This window comes from Salvelinus fontinalis, chromosome 28 (genome assembly GCF_029448725.1).
Source record: "Salvelinus fontinalis isolate EN_2023a chromosome 28, ASM2944872v1, whole genome shotgun sequence".
NCBI classification, from domain to species: Eukaryota; Metazoa; Chordata; class Actinopteri; order Salmoniformes; family Salmonidae; genus Salvelinus; species Salvelinus fontinalis.
Window position 1 is genome coordinate 5,845,504 of NC_074692.1, and position 21,962 is coordinate 5,867,465.

The 21,962-nt window shown below is 43.8% G+C and overlaps 1 protein-coding gene across 3 annotated transcripts in view; it reads left to right on the forward strand.

The window, feature by feature from the left end:
• The window catches only part of LOC129825986 (disabled homolog 2-interacting protein-like), a 97,675-nt gene extending 81,917 nt beyond the window's left edge, over positions 1 to 15,758 (forward strand). For 2 of the 3 annotated variants that reach the window (XM_055886206.1, XM_055886208.1), the window contains 10 exons: positions 3,214 to 3,358; positions 4,211 to 4,355; positions 4,565 to 4,801; positions 4,967 to 5,168; positions 5,407 to 5,603; positions 5,800 to 6,721; positions 7,909 to 8,103; positions 10,864 to 11,066; positions 12,443 to 12,530; positions 12,996 to 15,758. In XM_055886206.1, the coding sequence (XP_055742181.1) occupies positions 3,214 to 3,358; positions 4,211 to 4,355; positions 4,565 to 4,801; positions 4,967 to 5,168; positions 5,407 to 5,603; positions 5,800 to 6,721; positions 7,909 to 8,103; positions 10,864 to 11,066; positions 12,443 to 12,530; positions 12,996 to 13,163 (2,502 nt within the window). In that variant the 3' untranslated portion in view covers positions 13,164 to 15,758. The remainder of the gene's footprint in view (positions 1 to 3,213; positions 3,359 to 4,210; positions 4,356 to 4,564; positions 4,802 to 4,966; positions 5,169 to 5,406; positions 5,604 to 5,799; positions 6,722 to 7,908; positions 8,104 to 10,863; positions 11,067 to 12,442; positions 12,531 to 12,995) is intronic. The other variant, XM_055886207.1, reaches the window with a different exon arrangement.
• Positions 15,759 to 21,962: the final 6,204 nt, after the last annotated feature.

The following is a 21,962-nucleotide window of genomic DNA, read 5'->3' on the forward strand; positions in this document are numbered from 1 at the left end:
ATGACAATTGGGTATTTTTTTCCACCACTGCAGGAGCCACATGAACGTGATCTAGTAGCAATCAATGCTGTATCTCATATGAATGTGGTTGTGACCTGGTACACGGCCACTGTGCTGTCTTCTCGCTCACCATTACCAGGGAGGAAAGCGGTGTCAGCCCCCTGTGATAATTAGCTTTGTCGTCCTCATTAATTCCTGCTTCACTCCATCCACCCCACAGCTCCTGCAGTAAAACCACGCAGTGAGACAGAACGCTAACGCTAGTGTGTGTGTTCTGGTGCACAAGGTCATCGGTTGTCATTGAGGATAGCTGTTTCAGCAAACATTGCTCCTGCTTATGTAACAACACTGAGAATGTCCATGCCCTACAGCAGCTTGTATTAGTAAAAAAAAGCAACAGGGCGATGGAACTTCATTTTAAACAACCTTTCTCTAATGTTAGCCTACTTTCTGCTCTGAGAAACAATTGGGACTTTGCCTCATTTTGCATTTATCCACTGCCCCGTAGTGGCTCACACCCCCTCCCTCTCATTTCATTTCACTGTTTAGCCTGCCCTAATCCAATAGAGGGATAGATAGAGGTCCATGAATCTACACTTTCAATGAGGTTTCTCCTAGTCTAGAGGCGTTCTCTCACCAAATGGATCTCTCTTTCATTTTATTGAAATGACTGTGGCTCAATTTCAATTTAAAAAAGGGTTGTTCCACCTAAAAAAGCACAAGAAAGAGGATTGACACCTACCTTCTCAGATTGGGTCTGAAATCCTTTCTGTAGTTAGAAACAGATAAGATTAGCATTCCTGCAACTTTATTTTGATACGTTCCCCAGCAAGAAAACCAAATATTGTAGCTCAAATTGTCGCTAAACAGGTTGGGTTTTAGGAGGAGTTCTTTCCCTCATGTGTATGTCCACTGAAAGTTGACTAGCAACAGCAATTGGAACATAAAAGACACCCTCCATTGGTGCCCACTAAATTTGGTCAAGACCAGGCAAACAAAATTTAAACCCTCACCAAAATAAAAGACAGGAAGGAAACCATAAAGGGGAGCAAAATGAAAACAGGGAAGATAAGATAAAGGAGTATTTGGGCCAGCCATGGGCCAGCCATTCTTAAATATCACCTGGGCCAGCACAGGTGAAACACCTTCCCACTAACAAGATGACAATCCAGCATAGGTGTAACACATACTGACTAACAAGTTGACACCAATCGGTGCATCCCACATGCTAATGTGCTAACGTCCAACCTCAAAATATACATAGAAAAACCAAAGCCTGTAACATCATTCACCATACGTCAATTGCTAATTTCTCTGAACAGGGGGAAAAAACACAACCAAATTCACTGGGAATACATTACATAGTATGAAGAAGCAATAATCCAAGCCGCAACTCCATACTACTTGTTAGACATAGTGAACTGATACTGTATACTGGTTGCTTTGGTGGGATTTGGTGTGGTGGGTCGTGGGTGGCTTTGGGGGATTCCTCATGTCTCACTCATTGGTAGAAAGAAGTTGGGAACTATATTGAATATTATATGAATCCTATGAGTTAAAATTTACAATTTGGGTGCCATCAATTAGCTTAACTTCTCATCGATCTAAAATATGTCTCAATATTGCTCAATGTGATCTATTTACAAACCCACCTCGTATAGTCTGTTAGTGTGTAAAGTGTGTTAGTTTTTTGCAGTCAGTGCATGTGAAGACTTCCCTAGCCGTTCTCCAGTTCTGCCTGAGGGTACTGTAGAAGTAGGGACAGCAAAACCCTTTTCACATGTCGGCATGGCTCATCACAGTAGTGTGAGACGGGTATAGCATAGTGTGTGTGTGTGTGTGGCTGATATGCTGTGACTGTCAGTCTGTCAGTCGAGCCAGCGCCGAATTGGGCTTGCTGCTCATCCACATCAACCACGGATGAGCGTCATCATCAGTGATGAGGGCTAAGAGGGGTGCTGTATTAAGCCCTTAAATCCTCATTCAACACACAAGCAGGTAATGCTCTGAATACTGTCCTGCCATGCAGCCTGCCCTGCACAGGATATACAGCACTTCATACATTCATAATCCTCTGCATCCTCCAGAGAGCGTAATGAGTTGAATGATCTGGCACGGGGTTCACGGCTTGTGTGAGCTTAGGGGGACAGCAGCTATGTTGACAAGGAGCATTCGGGTATCTAGCCTACATTTGGCTGATACTGTAGCTACATACTGTGCATATACAGTAGCTGAAATGTCTACTTCTCTCTGGTGCAGACTTTGACGATAGAACGTTCCCTTTGACACCTCATTAGCATGCATCGCCTAGCGCTAGCCTACCCCCACAGGCCTCCCATAGAAGTAACTGCAGTCAGACAGAGCTGGAGCAGATAACAGGAGCTCATGGAGAGCGAGTGTGACTGGCTAAGAAAGACGCAGCCTGAGAGTGACTGTGTGTGGGAGAGGGGGAAGGGAGGGATGAACCACTTGATCCATTAGACCAGAATCGATAAGAGAGTAAGAGTGAGTCATCACTTTTGTTTGAGCTGCCTGCAACTGACTCTCTCTCCAAATCCACTGCTTTCAGTATATATCAGGCTCACCATCAGGCCTGGGCTGTGCAGCAATAGTAGTACACTGTTATTTATTTAGAGACTGTACACGTGCTGCATTTCAGATCACGTTGATAGCGTGTATTGCAAGCAAATGAGCCAATCTACAGTAAGTCTCTTCACAGGAGTTGTCGACAGAGATCACTACCACATTTGTTATTTTTCTTATAATATATATTTTTTTTTTACTTCAGTTTATTTTAGTAAATACTTAACTGCATTGTTGGTTATGTAAGCATTTCATTGTATTCGGCACATATAAGAAATACAATTTGATTTGATCATAACACCCCTTGGTAAAGCAGTGGTGCTGGTTGCCTAGTTCCATGATACCGCGCTGATCAGCCTTTGACTGCTCATCGTGTTGTCAATGTTGTGTCTGCAAGTTCTTGGAGATGAACATGGGACGAGGCGACACCGGTTCCCTGTTCCAATGCTTTTCCAAATGCATACTGTCTTCCTCCCTTCCTTGGGAGAAATTGTTATGATGACATTATAGGATTTGTGAAAGCTATGTGGTGGATCCATTGCTATCATCTATTCATTGGGGTGAGATCACAGGGAAGGAAGGATTTTCAAAGTATTGGAACACTGCCTCACTGTTCCATTTTTTTTTCAGGACTTCCTGACTGACCTGATGATGTCAGAAGTGGATCGCTGTGGGGAGAACGAACACCTGATCTTCAGGGAGAACACGCTGGCCACCAAAGCCATCGAGGAGTACCTTAAACTGGTGGGGCAGAAGTACCTGCAGGACGCACTAGGTAAGTAACACCCACACACCCTAAACGAGCGAGTGCTGCCATTACAGTAGAGCGAGAAATGCTTTTAGTAGAGAGCGAAGGAGCCATGAACACGTGGAATAGGCCTATGGGTTGTACATTAAGTATCATACGTCCAGGCTAGTATCTCTCCACACACAGTAGATCTTCACAGTAGATCTTCACAGTAGATCTTCAATTCTATTCAGATCAATAATTCATCGTTTTTCTGTAAAGTGACTTTGTTTGAAGCCGTGTTGAATGATTCAGAAAGGCGGCCTGTCCTTGAAGGTTGACTGGCCCGATTTGAAAGTATGAATGTATGAAAAAGGAACAGAAGAAGCCTGTCGGAGAACTCTGGGCTCTTTCTTTAGTCGTCTATCAACACAACTTAAGACGTTGGTGAAAGACAATCACTTCTGCAGAGAAAATGATTCCTCAATCTATTTGCGGGGCGGCGAGAAGTAAGAAACCTGTGATTTAAATCTCTGATCGGATGTCTATGGCCATGTACAAATATATATTTTTTGCACGTTTTGTCACGGGTCACAGAATATTTAACTCACCACATTATAATGATCCAGTGGTCCATGAACAGTCATAACAAATAGCAGCAGCAGTTTTTTTAGTACAATACGTGGGTTTTCTATCAGTGTGCATGGCATTAGTGTGTTCCAACTAGCAGAACTGTACTCTATATGGAGGGATTTTAGTGCCAAAAGAAATTGAATCTGAATTGAATTTATTTTTCCATTAAAGCCACTCCATAACTGTAAGCCTATATGTACTGTAGATTGTAGTCCTAGACATAGTGCTGAACCCAGGCCTGTGTGCTGTGCTCCCTCCCTCTTCTAGGCGAGTTCATCAAGGCCCTGTACGAATCAGACGAGAACTGTGAGGTGGACCCGGGCAAGTGTTCCTCAGGAGACCTCCCTGAGCACCAGAGCAACCTGAAGATGTGCTGTGAGCTGGCCTTCTGCAAGATCATCGACTCCTACCGGTAAATACAACCCCCCCCTGCCAATGCAAGTAGCTAGCATTAGCCCTCATACTATACTATCAAGTGTCCAGCTTTCAGAGCTTTCACAATTATCGAATCAATAATGAAAGCGTGAATTGTGCAAAAGGTCAAGTCAAAAACAACATGGTGGTACTGCATTCATGGAAGGAAGGTCTTTTATTTAGCGGTAACATTTCCTTCTCTACCAGTGTTTTTCCGCGGGAGCTGAAGGAGGTGTTTGCCTCGTGGAGGCAGGAGTGCAGCAGTCGGGGCCGGCCGGACATCAGCGAGCGTCTGATCAGCGCCTCCCTGTTCCTGCGCTTCCTGTGTCCGGCCGTCATGTCCCCGTCACTTTTCAACCTGATGCAGGAGTACCCAGACGACCGCACCGCGCGAACCCTCACGCTCATCGCCAAGGTCACACAGAACCTCGCGAACTTCACCAAGTAAGTGCGGGTGTGTGTGTTTACGATTGCGTGTGAACGAGTGTGTGTGTGTGTGTGTGTGTGCATGCGTACGTGTGCGCATCCATGAAAATATACGTGTATATGTGTTTATCTGATGAAAATAGCATCATTTTGGTTTTGGTTTTTGTTTCTTTGTCTGTCCAGGTTTGGTAACAAGGAGGAGTACATGTCCTTTATGAACCACTTCCTGGAGCACGAGTGGACAAACATGCAGCGCTTCCTGCTGGAGATCTCCAACCCAGAGACCATCTCCAACACGGCAGGGTTCGAGGGTTACATCGACCTGGGCCGCGAGCTCTCCACCCTGCACTCCCTGCTGGCCGAGGCAGTCTCTCAGCTGGACCAGGTACCAGGATTACACCGCACTACTTTAATTTACTCTCTAATGGCAAACTCACGATACTCTCTACTTTCCGCGAGCAGAGCTTGACATAAAGATGCACATTTTGCTAGGATAGCAGTCTATTGTCACCATGTAGATGTTATATGTGAAAAGAGATGTTACTAAATAATGAATTCATAGGAAGTTCATGGGAGAAATTGTAAAGATCTATACTTGATGTTATTATTTTGTGTCCCTGCAGAGCACAGCCTCTAAGCTTGGTCCACTGGCACGTATCCTGCGGGATGTGAACTCAGCACTGACCAACCCGTCTGGGGTCCAGGTGTCTACCCCCACGGAGCGTATGGGCTCCCCCCCCCTTCCCCTCCCCCTGGCAGGCTGCAGCCTCTCCACCGGCCTGCCTCTCCACAAGATGGTCATGGACAGCGAGCTTTCTGGGTATTTGTGCTTCGTATGACATACAACCTGCAGAGATCTGGGGATTACAGCTTTTCAATATTTATTTTAATAGATGTTGATTTTGCAATTCTGCAATTTTTTTTAACAGTTCTTTGGGAACCACAAGGACATTATCTTTACAGTGTCTCCGGTCAAAACAAAATGTATCTAATTTTTCAATGTTGTCTTGGTGCAGGTTGGTTGATTTTACGAGGCTACCGTCGCCAACCCCAGAGAACAAGGACCTATTCTTTGTGACGCGGAACTCTGGCATCCAGCAGTCTCCAGCCAGAAGCTCCAGTTACTCGGAGGCCAACGAGGCTGAGGTGCAGCTCCCCAATGGCAGCAAGAGTCTATCAATGGTGGACCTGCAAGATAGCCGCAGCCTGGAGAGTACCCCTGGCCCCCGCCCTGCCTCCCCCAGCGACATGCTCCTCAATGAATGCCAGTCCCCCGTCGCCCCTGGGCCAGGGGGCTGGGCCGCCCGCACCCCTCAGGGCATTATCCCCGGCCCCGGCCCCGGACCCACCCTCAGGAGAATGGTTCAGACCCCCACCAACCCTAGCACAGAGAGCAGCACCCTAGGTCCAGGGAGGCCCTCCCAGCTCCTGGCCCCGCTTTCATTCCAGAACCCCGTTTACCAGATGGCCACGGGCATGACCATGAGCATGTCCCCGCGGGGCCCCCTGGCCGATTCAGGCTCCGAGGGCCACAGCTCTCACAGCTCTCAGGGCAACAACACAGAGGATGCCCCCAAGCACCAGGGGGTATTCCTCACCCAAGGGGTTGCAGTCGGGAGCGGGGGAGGCAGCAGCAGTGAGGAGTTTGCGCGGCGCTCAGGGGAGTTCACGACCCGCCGCCAGCTGTCCCTCATGGAACCCCCACGGCAGAACAGCTCCGGTCCCCAGCGCAGGATAGACCAGCCCCCTCCGCCCGTCACTAGGGGCAGGACGCCGCCAAACATGCTCCAGACGGCCTACCCTGGGCCGCGGCCCTCCAGCGGCAGCATGATGTCATCATCTCCCGACTGGGGGCCTAGTGGCGGCACCCGGTTGAGACAGCAGTCGTCCTCATCCAAAGGGGACAGTCCTGAGACCAAGCAGCACACCCTGCACAAAGTGAGTAGAGCATGTCACGTCTATGTGTGTGTGAGGGGGGGGGGGGGGCTGTGTGTGGTCTCACTGTTATCCTGGACAGCCACTGTGTCTGCTGACTTTTATTAGAGATAAGCTCTTGGTTGACTAACTACTTAATATCTATCGAGCCAGAGTTTGGATTGCATGTACTGAAGTTAGGCTAGCGAAGCTAATGGGCTTGGCTGTGTGTATTATTCTGGACTTCATCCTTTGGTTATGGAGAGTTATTCCTCATCAGAATCTTATTTCCTACCTGCAGCACGAGTACATCCTACCTGCAGAACGAGTATAAATCCAAACTCTGGCTAGAGAGATATTAAGATTTTGATGAGGAATAACCAATGGCAGAACTACAGAATAATACACACAGCCAAACTTCATCTGTGGCCTAGAGGGATGAGCCAGGCAGGATATGACCTCAGTGGACGTATCCAGCTCACAGTCACAGTGGTGGGTGGAGAGGGTATGTATGGAGAGCCCAACTGGCCTCAATAAGCTATCATAACACTCAGCCTTGCTGAGCCAATAGCAAATCACCCAGGGCAGTGAGCCACAGGCATTACCCTACAGGCCTCAGCGCTGGAGCCTGCTAACAGACTAGACAAGCAGAATTAATTGTGTGACTGTGGACACCGAAGTGGTTATTAAATGCCTGTTCCGCTCAACTAAATAATTTTTGTACGTGGTCTGAATAAGTCCTCCTTATAAAATGATCAAGAATTTGCCATCTAAACTCAACTGCACCCCCCCCCCCTCCCCGTTGGTAATATTTACGGTTAAAACAAAACAAATGTCCTACTCTATTTTGGGCTCGATCTCCGTGGGTGTGTGTGGCCGTCTCCAGGTCTCAATCAGAGTAGAAGGGGTTATACGAGAGTGAACCGGGGGGGGGGGGGGGGGGGGGGGGGGGGGGGGGGGGGGGGGGTGGGGGGGGGGGGCTCTCATCATTCTGTAATGATCTTGTCACAGACAATTCCAGATGGGCAATGCAAAATAATCACCCCCTGTGCCTTCCCACTTGCTTCAGTTGTTCCTCTAAACCCTCCTAGCTGAAGACACTGGCTCTCCTCCACTCCTCTGTAGACACTGGCCTCTCATTGTAGCTTGTGATCGTAATCGTGCAGCATTCATTTACCCTGCTGCGCTTCTTTTCCATTACTTACCAGAAGGCTTTGTGTGTGCGTGATGTGTGTGCGTGTTCGTCCCACCAGGCCCCCTCCCCTGTGAACCCCAATGCTCTGGACCGCACTGCTGCCTGGCTGTTGAATATGAATGTGCAGTATTTAGACCATGAGGGAGTTGACCCAGATACCAAGCACAGGGAAGACCTTCGAAACAAAGAGGAGCTCACTCAAACTGAAAAGGTAACTAACGTCTAGCCTCTTGTAAAAACCTTGCATCTGCTACAGCACCACATCACAATATTGTTCAGCACAGCTACTTACAGACATCATCTTTATTACTTCAGAGGAGAAGCAGAAAGTCCTAAAAGATTAACGTGAGCAATTAATACGTGATTCTAGGGTTGTTATTGATTGCCAACAAGGAAGTGAATGTGTTGAGGAGCCAAAAGCAAAGGCATGTCCATGATTTGAATTCATGTGAATATTGAAGGGTAAATGCTGCTTAAGTAGTATGAAAAAATGATTCTGTGTGTGCGGAGAGATGCCCCATGATATATACTGGTAGTGTATTTATAGTTTTGTATACGAGTTCAATTAGCCTCTATTCTGACGTTGTTTAAATGTAGGCAGACAGATGGGGTTAGGCTGAACTGCTCGTACTGCAGCTCAAGAGAGGCCATATCTCAAAAGACACAGTGGTGACAAGGCAAGAGTGTGCCCTCCCTCTGCCAATTCTCCTAGCTACTCCAATGAATTATACACCAGCAACATATTGCACTCAGGCACACTTATAAGCCAAAGACACTTGACACATTTTCATCACACACAAATGAATAGTTTTCAACTCCGAGATGGTTTTCAACTTTTCTTTTTTTTGTGATTATTTCAAAGATGTTAGGTCTGCCAAAGGGAGAACCAATCACTGTCCTTTTAAAGCGATAGTGGTGATACGTACGAATCAAACCGCTGTTTATTATGTTGGTCAATTACTACCAATAAATCCCCTTTATAAAATCACTAGTTGTACTCTTTAATAGGTTTGTATTAAAAAAAGACAGAATGTGGTACTAGATGCTAAAGTAGAATATTTGAAAAATGGGGCGTCATTCTGGTTTTAGACCAAGTTCAGTGTACTGTACGGTCTTTATGTGGCCAAGTACCTTAAGCAAGGGCAGTGTCGTGAATGTCATTCAAAGTTGTAGTAAAATCCCTACATTTGAAATCCCATTTGACTTAAGAGGTTGATCGTGCAGCTTGTTTACTGCTGTGAGATGTATTCTTTTATATTTGTTTTGGATTCACTTGCTTGCAAAATGTCCTAGAGACAGCAGAAATGTACCCGAAACCTTTGCAGGATCCTGCATTTGAACCCAGTCGGCTTTTCACAGCATGACTAGGAGCTGTGTTTGTGTTTATTATGGATCCCCATTAGCTGCTGCCAAGGCAGCAAAATGAAGGCAGTTATACATTTTAAATACATTACAATACATTCATAACAGATTAAGTCTGTGCCCTCTACTGCCACATATCAATAACACAAAATCTATGTGTACATGTGTGTATGTTATCGTCTGTTTGTATGCATGTGTCTATGTTTGTGTTGCTTCCCGGTCCCCGCTGTTCCGTAAGGTGTATTTTTTTTTTTTTTTTTTTTTATCTAATTTTACTGCTGGCATGAGTTACTTGATGTGGAATAGAGTTTCATGTAGTCATGGCTCAACGTAGTACTGTGCGCCTCCCATAGTCTGTTCTGGACTTGGGGACTGTGAAAAGACCTTTGGTGGCATGTCTTGTGGGCATGGGTCTCCGAGCTGTGTGCCAGTAGTTCAGACTGACAGCGGTGCATTCAACATGTCAATACCTCTCACAAATACAAATAGTGATGAAGTCAATCTCTCCTCCACTTTGAGCCACGAGAGATTGACATGCATATTATTAATGTTAGCTCCCTGTGTACATCCAAAGGCCAGCCGTGTTGCCCTGTGCTGAGCCAATTGCAATTTTCCTAAGTCCCTCTTTGTGGCACCTGACCACACGGCTTAACAGTAGTTCAGGTGCGACAAAACTAGGGCCTGTAGGACCTGCCTTGTTGATAGTGCTGTTAAGAATGCAGAGCAGTTCTTTATTATGGACAGACTTCTGCCCATCCTAGCTACTGTTATATCAATATGTTTTGTCCATGACAGTGTACAATCCAGGGTTATTCCAAGCAGTTTAGTCACCTCAACTTGCTCAATTTCCACATTATTTATTAAAAGATTTAGCTGAAGTTTAGGGTTTAGTGAATGATTTGTCCCAAATACAATGATTTTAGTGTGACTTGATTGTGAACCTGAATTGTCATCCACAGACTTTCATTAGCACACACTGTACATTACACTTGTTAGTCCACAGACAAGGGTGGATGGTAATACCACTCTTCTGTCAGCAGTTGAGTACAGTGGCCCTCTGTAGCTCAGTAGGTAGGGTATGGTGCTTGCAACGCCAGGATAATGGGTTCGATTCCCAGGACCACCCATACATTAAAAGAAATGTATGGCATCTTATTATATTCTGGCATATATTTAAGCAATAAGGTCCGAGGAGGTGTGGTATATGGCCAATATAGTGCCTGGACACAGCCCTTTGCCGTGTGGTATATTGGCCATATAGCACACACCCCTGAGGTGCCTTATTGCTATTATAAAGTGGTTACCAATGAAATTAGAGCAGTAAAAAGAAATGAGGTGCTATATCCATGGTGTACGTTCTGATATACCACTGCTGTCAGCCAATCAGCATTCAGGGGTCGAACCACCCAGTTTATATTATATCATTATATATTATATTACAAGAAAAACAAGAGCATACCGAACAGAACCACAAACTGGGTTAAAGCCCACTGAATGGGCGCAGCTTTGAAAATGACAGGTGTGTTCGCGTGCGTTTGGGCATGCACGTACGTGCACGAGTGTGTGTACTGTCACTGACTCGCCACGTCCGACTCTGTCCTGTGTCCAGTACCAGCAGGAGATCGCCATCCTGCAGGACAAGCTGCGTCTGTCAGCCAAGAAGCTGGAGGAGTATGAGTGTCACCTGAAGGGCCAGGACGAGCAGACCCAGACGATGCTGCTGGAGTACCAGGCACGCCTGGAGGACACGGAGGAGCGCCTGCGCCGGCAGCAGGACGACAAGGAGCTCCAGATGAAGAGCATCATCACCAGGTGAGGAGTCCTCTACCACTGGAGGCTGGTGTCACTTCAAATCGTAGGACAGGTTTATTGGCTTGTTGTATTGGCTGTAATTAGGGTGACGGTAATGGACTTTTGAATTAAATTGTATTGGTTGCTTCCACATATTTTGCTGATTTTGATTGGGGTGTAGCGAAATGCTTATGTTCCTAGCTCCAACAGTGCAGTAGTTCCTAACAGTACAAAACAATATATGCAAATCCCCCAAAAAATCAAGAAAGGAATTAAGAAATATAGAAATATTACAACATGCAATGTCAGTGTCCGGAATATAAATATATATGTATATGATGGCGTGGACAGTGTGGACAGTATATGAATAGAAAAGGTGTGTACAGCAGTAGTTATATAGGATGAGCCGTGACTAGAATACAGTATATACATATGAAGTGGGTAAAACAGTACAGTATGCAAACATTATTCAAGTGACCAGTGTTCAATGACTATGTACGAAGGACAGTAGTCTCTAAGGTGCCGGGTTGAGTACCAGGTGGTAGCCGGATAGTAACAGTGACTAAAGTTCAGGGTACTGGCCGGCTAGTAACAGTGACTAAAGTCCAGGGTACTGGCCGGCTAGTAACAGTGACTAAAGTTCAGGGTACTGGCCGGCTAGTAACAGTGACTAAAGTCCAGGGTACTGGCCGGCTAGTAACAGTGACTAAAGTTCAGGGTACTGGCCGGATAGTAACAGTGACTAAAGTTCAGGGTACTGGCCGGATAGTAACAGTGACTAAAGTTCAGGGTACTGGCCGGCTAGTAACAGTGACTAAAGTTCAGGGTACTGGCCGGCTAGTAACAGTGACTAAAGTTCAGGGTACTGGCCGGATAGTAACAGTGACTAAAGTTCAGGGTACTGGCCGGATAGTAACAGTGACTAAAGTTCAGGGTACTGGCCGGCTAGTAACAGTGACTAAAGTCCAGGGTACTGGCCGGCTAGTGGTGACTATTAAACAGTCTGATGGCGATAATTGACCAGACTTTTTTAATCAAATTATTTTTGGGACGGTATTCATCCATAACCATCGGTTTCACGGTTATACAGTAATTGTGCCAGCTCTAGCTGTAATGGAATAAATGGAATGTTTCCAGCCACTGCAATGAGCCGTCCTCCCTTCACCGGCCTCCACTGTTCTCTGCCTACACTAACACACTATGAACTATGTAATTTAGTCCTGGTTTTGTGTACGTTTTGTACAAGCTATTTTTAATGTCTTATTTGTTGTTTTGTCAGTGCTATGCGTCAAAGTTAAATGTAATATTTTTAACATCACTATAATAAAAGACCAATCAGTCAACAACTCCAGCTTTCACCAGCCACCAGTACAAACATATCTTTGTTACTGTTTCAGGCTGATGTCTGTTGAGGAGGAACTGAAGAAAGATCATTCAGATATGCAATCGATAGTGGACTCAAAACAGAAGATCATTGAAGCCCAGGTGAGCGCTTAGTGTACACGAGAGATGTGTTGGCTGTATCAGCAATTACAGTTCCGCAACTGGGAATATACTGTATTTACTGAAATACTGTATTCACAGCTTTACTCTGTCAGTCTAAGGTCTTGAAGTGGACGGCGCCCTCTGGTGTTAAGAAAATGTCAACGACCTCAGATTGAAAATGAAAGTCTAGCTCCCTGCAAACAAACCAGTCACTGGAATTACTGTGACAAGTACACTATGGACTGTATGTGGACAATATGTCTCTGTTCTTGAGAAACAGTCCCTTTAAGTTCACAATAGTGGCTACTTGTTTCGATGAGGTCCTGTTGGTCTCCTGAGTTGCTACAGTTTATCAGCAATATGATGAAGGACTCATTGGATTGTGTGAGGATGTGTAACAATACTAACCCTCCTCTTCGTCCCTCGGTCCTTCTTCCTCCATCCCCCTTCCTCCTCACTCTGCAGGAGAAACGCATTGCCTCTCTGGACTCGGCCAACGCCCGCCTGATGAGCGCTCTGACCCAGCTGAAGGAGCGCTACAGCATGCAGACCCGTAACGGCATCTCCCCCACCAACCCCAGCAAACTCCAGATCACTGAGAACGGAGAGTTCAGGAACAGCAGCAACTGCTAGGGATGGGGAGAGGGCCTCGCCCAACTCAATAACACTTGGGCTAGGGGAGAGACGAGAATATGGCCCACACCCAGTCACTCTCTGGAGAAACGTGTTCATACTGAACAAATCCATTATTTTCAATGGATGAGGTCATGATGACATAAGGAGTAGACTGACTATGAAGCTGTTGCTGAACAATATAAAGGAATTCGTCAGATTGACTTAAGATAAAGTTATAATGTCTACAACACCTGGCTGCATGACGTCCCAGACTCTCTATCCCAGTACATTAAACAACATTGTAACAAATAAGATGGGAATAGGTTGCACTTATCTTGGAAAGAGCCTGTTTTTGAAGTGATTGAACCATTGTAAGCTTCAGAATGTTTCAGATTTCTCATGGACCCGTATAATTTTCAGTCACCGCGTTGAAATAGCACAGGTTGCTAAAAGAGGACGCTCCTTTATGGATCCTACACCTTTTTAGAGCGCACTTGTACCCTACATGTCCCTCTGACCTACAGTATACAGTACTAACATGCTCAGCCCCTTTCTTCTGGCAACAGTATAGTACAACACAAGTGTGTATATATAGTACATTGTAGCATCAATCTTCGATTTTCCTCAATGGCTGTTTTCTAACCCACAGTTTTTTGTTTCAAACTTCAATAGCGTACATACAGTATGTGTTGCCAAGTGAACAACTCTCGATCAGTGAAAGCCTCCTCTGTTGACCAGCTTTGAAAAACAGAGCTTTGCTGAAAACACATCCCGATAGCAAGTGTTTCTGTATTCTACCTGTATATTTTAGGTATCCCCTTCTTTTCTTACCTCAAATAAATTTTTTGCATGTATCATATCAGGACTACAGTAGCAGAACATGCTAGCTTTGTTTTAAATTGATAATATTAAGGAAAGAGCTCAACTATTTAATGTTTTGCATACTTTGTATGTGCTTAAATATCCGTCTATTTAGAGGTTTAAATGCCTCAGAGATGTATATAAAATGTTCACAGTATTTTTATTGATTGTTTGGAATAGTATCTGTACAGTAAGTGTTCCTTGTATTAAACTCGGCTGTTCTAATATTACAATTGAAGAGGTTCTGACTAATTTTGGCTCTACTTCAGTAGACAGTTCACACATCCTTTGAGCCATTATTCCCTTTTCATACGTAGGTATTCTTTGTTCAAAATTCACAATTTATTGATGCTGTTAAATGAATGATATTGATAAACATAGTTTACTGTGTATTTAAATGGTTATGTGTGGGCCAGTCCTATATTGTTTGCAGTTTGTCAGTGCTGAATAGAATAGGACTGAACTCTAATACCTGGCCACCCCTCTACCCTTGCACATCTGGAACTTAGCTAAGGACCCTACAATATGCACTTTCAACCAACAGAAACACTCTTTCATTTAGAATACCTTCTATCCAAAGTAAAGAACAAAACATCCATATGGGGTTTTAGGCTGTAACTGAGGTATAAACCAGATTCATTGATAGTTTCAATTCCCTCTTGTGTTGATTAAGGGCTCGATTCAATCCGTATCGCGGATGTTCAGCGCTATAGCGCAATTTACATTTTTTAAAGGCAATGTTCCAGCGTTCACGGAGTCTGCATTCTTGGTAAAGAATGCGAATGTCGGCTCAATCGGAAATGACCTTTACATTTCAATTGTGCTATCGCTCTGAACTATTGTGATTCAGGTTTAATCGAACCCTAAAGCTATACAAATGGAGTGGACTCAAAGGCTTTTTTGTGTAGTCTTATTTAAGTTGCAGGTAGCTAATTTTAGCAACCATCAAAGGTGGTCTCAACAAATGGCTTGATTTCTCAATTCTGACTTCTGCAAATTCTCCTGTGAAAGCACTAGCGGTCTGCTTTCATGAAGTTAGAGGCACGTCAAACATGAATCACTGTGTCTGGTCTGGAAACGTTCAGCTTAAACAGACTGATCATTTTGAAAGTATGTTCTGTTCTTCAAATTAAAGTGTTGTAAAATTGTATGTATGGTATGCTCTAAATTATGTTTGTTTATATCAGTTCCTTATTTATTGAATTGCTATATTGTTTTTGATTTAATAATATGCCCTCGTGATGGATTGTTTTGAAGATGCAGGCATAAAGAAAAGTATGTTTTCTGGAAGGAATGTGCTCCTAATTCCCTCAAGTGGTCTTACTACACCCAACCTGCTCTGTCAAGAGAAAATGTATTTAGAGGGTTTCAATTGATTTTCTCTTTCAAAGCCAAAGGTGCATCTATCCCGCTATGATGTTATTTTATTGAAAGGAAATAGTATATACTGCACCAGAAACCACAGATCAATTCACAATATTGTGCATCTTCATGGTCTCTCAGTTCTTTTAGGGAGGTTTTTCAACCATTTTGCAAGAAGAGTGACTTACCAAAACTATTCTCTTTTCCTTGCTCTATATAATACTGGACGATATTTTTGCCATGTTGTCACTGCAAACTCATAACTTTTGAATGAATGTTAAAATAATAATTTGATTTGTGTAAATGGTAACAAGAATAGGTCAACTAAAGTGTATGTAATTTATGTACAAATTCAACTAGACTTATTAAAGATTTATTTCGTTATTTTAACCATGTAGTGTTCTCATATGTGGTATTTATTCTCACAATCTCAAATGCTGTCATTGATTAGTTGAATATTTTTGAAACATCGCCAGCCAGTGGTATCACAAAGCAAGCACAGTAATTCAATCATTAGTATGCATTTAACAAGCAGCAGGCAAACTTGGTTGACATTACGTCATTTAAACAAATTCTGTATTTTCAACCAGTTATTTTCCACTGGGCTGGACCTAGAAATAATACACATATCCCAACACTGAAAGAGACATGCTTATCTTAGTGGCTGTTATTGTCCATACAGAGTAGACTGCAGATTCCCCTCTGATCCTTATCTGGAAGGTTGGCTGTTGACCAATACATCATCCAAGTGAGGTACACATCACAGACTCCATGGTAACTCAGTGAACAACTTTGATAACGCTCCTACTCTCCTTTTAAAGGTCTAAAATATGAATGAGTCTTAACATTCAGGACTAGGATTTCAGCGATAACCTCATCACTTGTTGCTAAGAGAAGATCAGTGTTATAATTTATAAAATAAAAAAAACTGAAATATCACATGTACAATAGTATTTAGACCATTTACTCAGTACTTTGTTGAAGCACATATGACAGAGATTACAGCCTTGAGTCTTCTTATGTATGACTCTACAAGCTTGGCACACCTTTTCTGCAGATCCTCTCAAGCTCTGTCAGGTTGGATGGGGAGCATAGCTGCACAGATATTTTCAGGTCTCTCCAGAGATGTTCGATTGAGTTCAAGTCCCGGGTCTGGTTGGGCCACTCAAGGACATTCAGACACTTGTCCTGAAGCCCCTGCTGTATTGTCTTGGCTGTGTGTTTAAGGTTGTTGTTCTTTTGGAAGGTGAACCTTCACCCCAGCCTGAGGTCCTAAGCGCTCTGGAGCAGGTTTTCATCAAGGATCTCTCTGTACATTGTTCCATTCATCTTTCCCTCGATCCTGACTAGTCTCCCAGTCCCTGCCGCTGAAAAACATCCCCACAGCATGATGCTGCCAACACCATGCGTCACCGTAGGGATGGTGCCAGGTTTCCTCCAGACATGACGCTTGGCATTCAGGCCAAAGAGTTCAATCTTGGTTTCATCAGACCAGAGAACCTTGTTTCTCATGGTCTGAGAGTCCTTTGGGTGCCTTTTGGCAAACTCCTTTTACTGAGGAGTGGCGTCCGTCTGGTCACCATAAAGGCCTGATTGGTGGAATGCAGCAAAGATGGTTGTCCTTCTGGAAGGTTCTCCCATCCCCACAGAGGAACTCTGGAGCTCTGTCAGTGACCTTTCGGTCATTGGTCACCTCCCTGACCAAGGCCCTTCTCCTCCAATTGCGCAGTTTGTCCGGGCAGTCTGCTTTAGGAAGAATCTTGGTGGTTCCAAACTTCTTCCATTTAAGAATGAAGAAGGCCACTGTGTTCTTGGGGACCTTCAATGCTGCATAAATGTTTTGGTACCCTTCCCCAGATCTGACGCAATCCTGTTTCGGAGCTCTACAGACAATTCCTTCAACCTCATGGTTTGGATTTTGCTCTGACATACACTGTCAGCTGTGGGACCTTATATAGACAGGTGTGTGCCTTTCCAAATTATGTCCAATCAATTGAATTTACCACAGGAGGATTCTGATTAAGTTTTAGAAACATCTCAAGGATGATCAATGGAAACAAGATGCCCCTGAACTCCATTTTGAGTCTCATAGCAATACCTTATGTTACTAATAATTAGAACTTTTGATAAATTATCCAACCCAAATTTAGAGTGACGGTCCTTAGTGCTTCACATTGGATCTATCACTTTAATTTAAGACCCTCAACTTAGCACACACTGATACTGGCAGAATGTACATTTACATTGACATACAGTGTATTAATCTTATATTTCTAGCATGTACTTTTCTCATCATGACAGATTGGTATCTCAATGCATTCTTAGTCTAAATTACTATGAATCTCAATGCATTCTTAGTCTAAATTACTATACATTTCGCAGTGTGCAGACCTCCACAATCAACTTGATACTCAAAATATTTTTGGGGGGGATAAGCCTAAATCAGTTCCGGCATGGTTGACCAACCCCCTCGCTCCCGACACTCATCCTTCTGGTGTTTCTTCATCCGATAGTGTTTCAGTTCGTCCTCCCAATGGCACATGTTCAAAGTGGATGGTCCTTGATAATGTCTTTCACCTAATTTCACTCTGTACAGTCCATTATGTCTTGTCCATTTTCCTACCAGTACACCAGCAGCATGAGAGAAGTTTGGATGGTATCTCTCTCCATGCTCACTCCACGTGGACTCATGTCGCACTCCTGAGACGCAGTTGGTAGTTTCGACTGGATGCTGTGTACAGGTTGCTGGCTCGGACTCAGGTCTCACGAAAGAAGTGGTGAAGGACCACAGTGAACGCCATTATTTCAGCCGGTTAGGGGAGGTTGAGGTTCACACTGTTCTTGGTCAAATTATCCCTTCCATGCATCTAGATACCATCTGTGGTCACCTTCACTATAACCTTGAGAAAGGGCAGACCAGAACAACAGTTTAGTTTAGAGCATTGCTGATTCAGGAAATCCAGACAAATGATTTACTGTACAGTATTAGAAATTATTACTAATACCAATATTCTTAATACAGATTTCGAAGACAAATGTCAAAGAGAATAACAACACACAGTTGAAACACATTTTTTTCCCCCAAATTGGCTTATACTCCCCTATCATCTTGACGATCCCACCGCAGAGTTACAGGGTCAGGGAATCCCGACCATCCTGCAGACCCAATCTGGTGAGATTTGTATTGAAGCAAGACAAAAACAAACAAACAAACAACACAACAACAGAAATAAACTTCTTCATATATCACTTGATGTGGGGAAAACTTCTGTCCATTTGGAGTAACTGTCAACCATTACTAACATATATTTTTTCCTTTTACAGACAGGCATGTGAAGAACATAAATGTGCATATTTACCAAAGGGCCCTAGGGGACTGGTAGTTCCCCCTCTGGACACATGACTCACATTGTGATTCACGCATCCCAAAAAAACAACACTGCCTGTTAAATCAAAATAACAAATTAAATTTGAATTACAACCCTTGATGACTCAATCTTAAGTTAATTGTATCTCATAAGGTGATGGTAAAATAGACAGGTGTCCCTCATTCAGGGGCAGCTCTCTTTCTCTCTCCTTCTCGTGTTCCGAATCACACATAGGACTGTTGATAAATTAGAAACTTCTTCCTAATTATTGTTGTTTCCATATTACATTTAAATGTCACCCAATGTCTCCAGTCATGCTGGTGAGGGTGATCAGGCCTCACCAGAAAGTCAGAACAGAGGTCAGAGGTCATTCAGCCCTATTAAGTGAGTGTGTGTTCCCCTGTATATCAGACATTATTTAAAGATATTTCAAACATTTTGTGTATCAGGTTTACATTGGGTTTTTCAGTACATTTCGTATGAAGAGAATTTACATGTGTGCAACCCAAGCTCTGACAATAGAAACTTAAGAAAATGTAATTTGTGTGTCCTTTAAGGTGTATCCTTTCTAACCTATGAAAAACTGACTAAAACCAAAATAACAAAACCTCACACATAAATCAAGCAGAGTATGAACACCACTAATACATATTCATAACAGGTGGGTGGTGTGTGGGTGCTGGTGTGTGTGTGGTAAAAATCGTAGGGTAAAAACAAACAAAATGGCCAGGCCTTACCCGTCAAGCTGAATATGCACCTTCTAAATGAAACAATCCCAGAGCCCCTCTCTTGTAATAACTGTCCTTTTGAGCTGTTGCATTGACATACAGTTCAGTACAAACTGTCCCTGGGTCATAAACTAGTCAAAATATAAAACCTGTTGTTTAACAAATCTGCCAGGACCTTCAAAAAGTTGGTGCTGGCTTATCAGCTCAATATCCAGTACTAAAATGTTTACTTGGATTTACTTCATTCTAGACACAGTTCCACGTAATGGAACCAGATTATTGTTTTAGATTACATTATCTTCTTACTTAAATCACTGGTGCTACCCAAGCTATAGAATTTTATAATAAATTGTAATAAATAAATGTCTAATTCAATTCATACCTCTGTTCCAAATTTCCCCACAGTCTGTTTGAGTTCAAACTGCGGCTATCTATTGTTCCACAGGAAGCTTATCACTGACCCAAACACCAGATGGCAGCCTCATTTCATATCAGTCCCAATGCACAATCCCTCTTTTCGTCATGTGACCTTGAATTGAAACATTTACTTTTTTAAATTACTAAGATATTGCATTATTCAATTCCTATCTGAAAGCCACTAATATTACCATTCCCTTTATTACTTTTACTAGTCTCCATATCTGTTTCCCTCAATTAGGACTCCCTTCTTCCCAATAGGAAGACCTTCTCAATCAATGTTCTGAACTTCCCCCTATTACAAAGTTTAAAAACAAAACAATTATGATAATGCCTTCCAATATATGTAGTATATGTATATCTCCTATTCTCGCTATACACCAAGTCACTTGGCTCTGTCATAACCTCACATGGTCTCTCCTATCACTGCTATGCAGACGACACACAATTAATCTTCTCCTTTCCCCCTTCTGATGACCAGGTGGCGAATCGCATCTCTGCATGTCTGGCAGACATATCAGTGTGGATGACGGATCACCACCTCAAGCTGAACCTCGGCAAGACGGAGCTGCTCTTCCTCCCGGGGAAGGACTGCCCGTTCCATGATCTCGCCATCACGGTTGACAACTCCATTGTGTCCTCCTCCCAGAGCGCTAAGAACTTTGGCGTGATCCTGGACAACACCCTGTCGTTCTCAACTAACATCAAGGCGGTGGCCCGTTCCTGTAGGTTCATGCTCTACAACATCCGCAGAGTACGACCCTGCCTCACACAGGAAGCGGCGCAGGTCCTAATCCAGGCACTTGTCATCTCCCGTCTGGATTACTGCAACTCGCTGTTGGCTGGGCACCCTGCCTGTGCCATCAAACCCCTACAACTCATCCAGAACGCCGCAGCCCGTCTGGTGTTCAACCTTCCCAAGTTCTCTCACGTCACCCCGCTCCTCCGCTCTCTCCACTGGCTTCCAGTTGAAGCTCGCATCCGCTACAAGACCATGGTGCTTGCCTACGGAGCTGTGAGGGGAACGGCACCTCCGTACCTTCAGGCTCTGATCAGGCCCTACACCCAAACAAGGGCACTGCGTTCATCCACCTCTGGCCTGCTCGCCTCCCTACCACTGAGGAAGTACAGTTCCCGCTCAGCCCAGTCAAAACTGTTCGCTGCTCTGGCACCCCAATGGTGGAACAAACTCCCTCACGACGCCAGGACAGCGGAGTCAATCACCACCTTCCGGAGACACCTGAAACCCCACCTCTTCAAGGAATACCTAGGATAAAGCAATCCTTCTGCCCCCCCCCCCCCCCCCCTTAAAAGATTTAGATGCACTATTGTAAAGTGGCTGTTCCACTGGATGTCATTAGGTGAATGCACCAATTTGTAAGTCGCTCTGGATAAGAGCGTCTGCTAAATGACTTAAATGTAAATGTAAATGCAATATGGAGAAAGTTGTTTTAATTTTAGTCTACCCTAACAATGTTACTATATATACACTACCGGTCAAAAGTTTTAGAACACCTACTCATTCAAGGGTTTTTATTTACTTAGACTATTTTCTACATTGTAGAGTAATAGTGAAGACATCAAAACTATGAATGCCCCATGAAGCTGGTTGAGCGAATCCCAAGAGTGTGCAAAGCTGTCATCAAGGCAAAGTGTGGCTATTTGAAGAATCTCAAATATAAAACATGTTTTGATTTGTTTAACAAATGATTCCAAATGTTTTATTTCATAGTTTTGATGCATTCACTGTTATTTAACAAATGTAGAAAATAGTGAAAATAAAGAAAAACCCTTTAATGAGTAGGTGTTCTAAAACCTTTGACCGGTAGTGTATTTATTTCAAATTTCTGTTGGATATTCACTTTCTGCTTCACACGTATTAAATATCTATTATTTTAAGATGAACATGTAATGCCTTGGAGGGATCAATATGTATTAACTGGGCTGACACTGTCTATAAGTCCCCTGTAGATGGAATGCTCTGTCCATATTAAGTCTGGCACTTTAGACAGCATAGACAGGGAAACCGATGCAGTTTCCATTTTGCCACACAACAATTAGTTTTGAACGTCATAATTTGG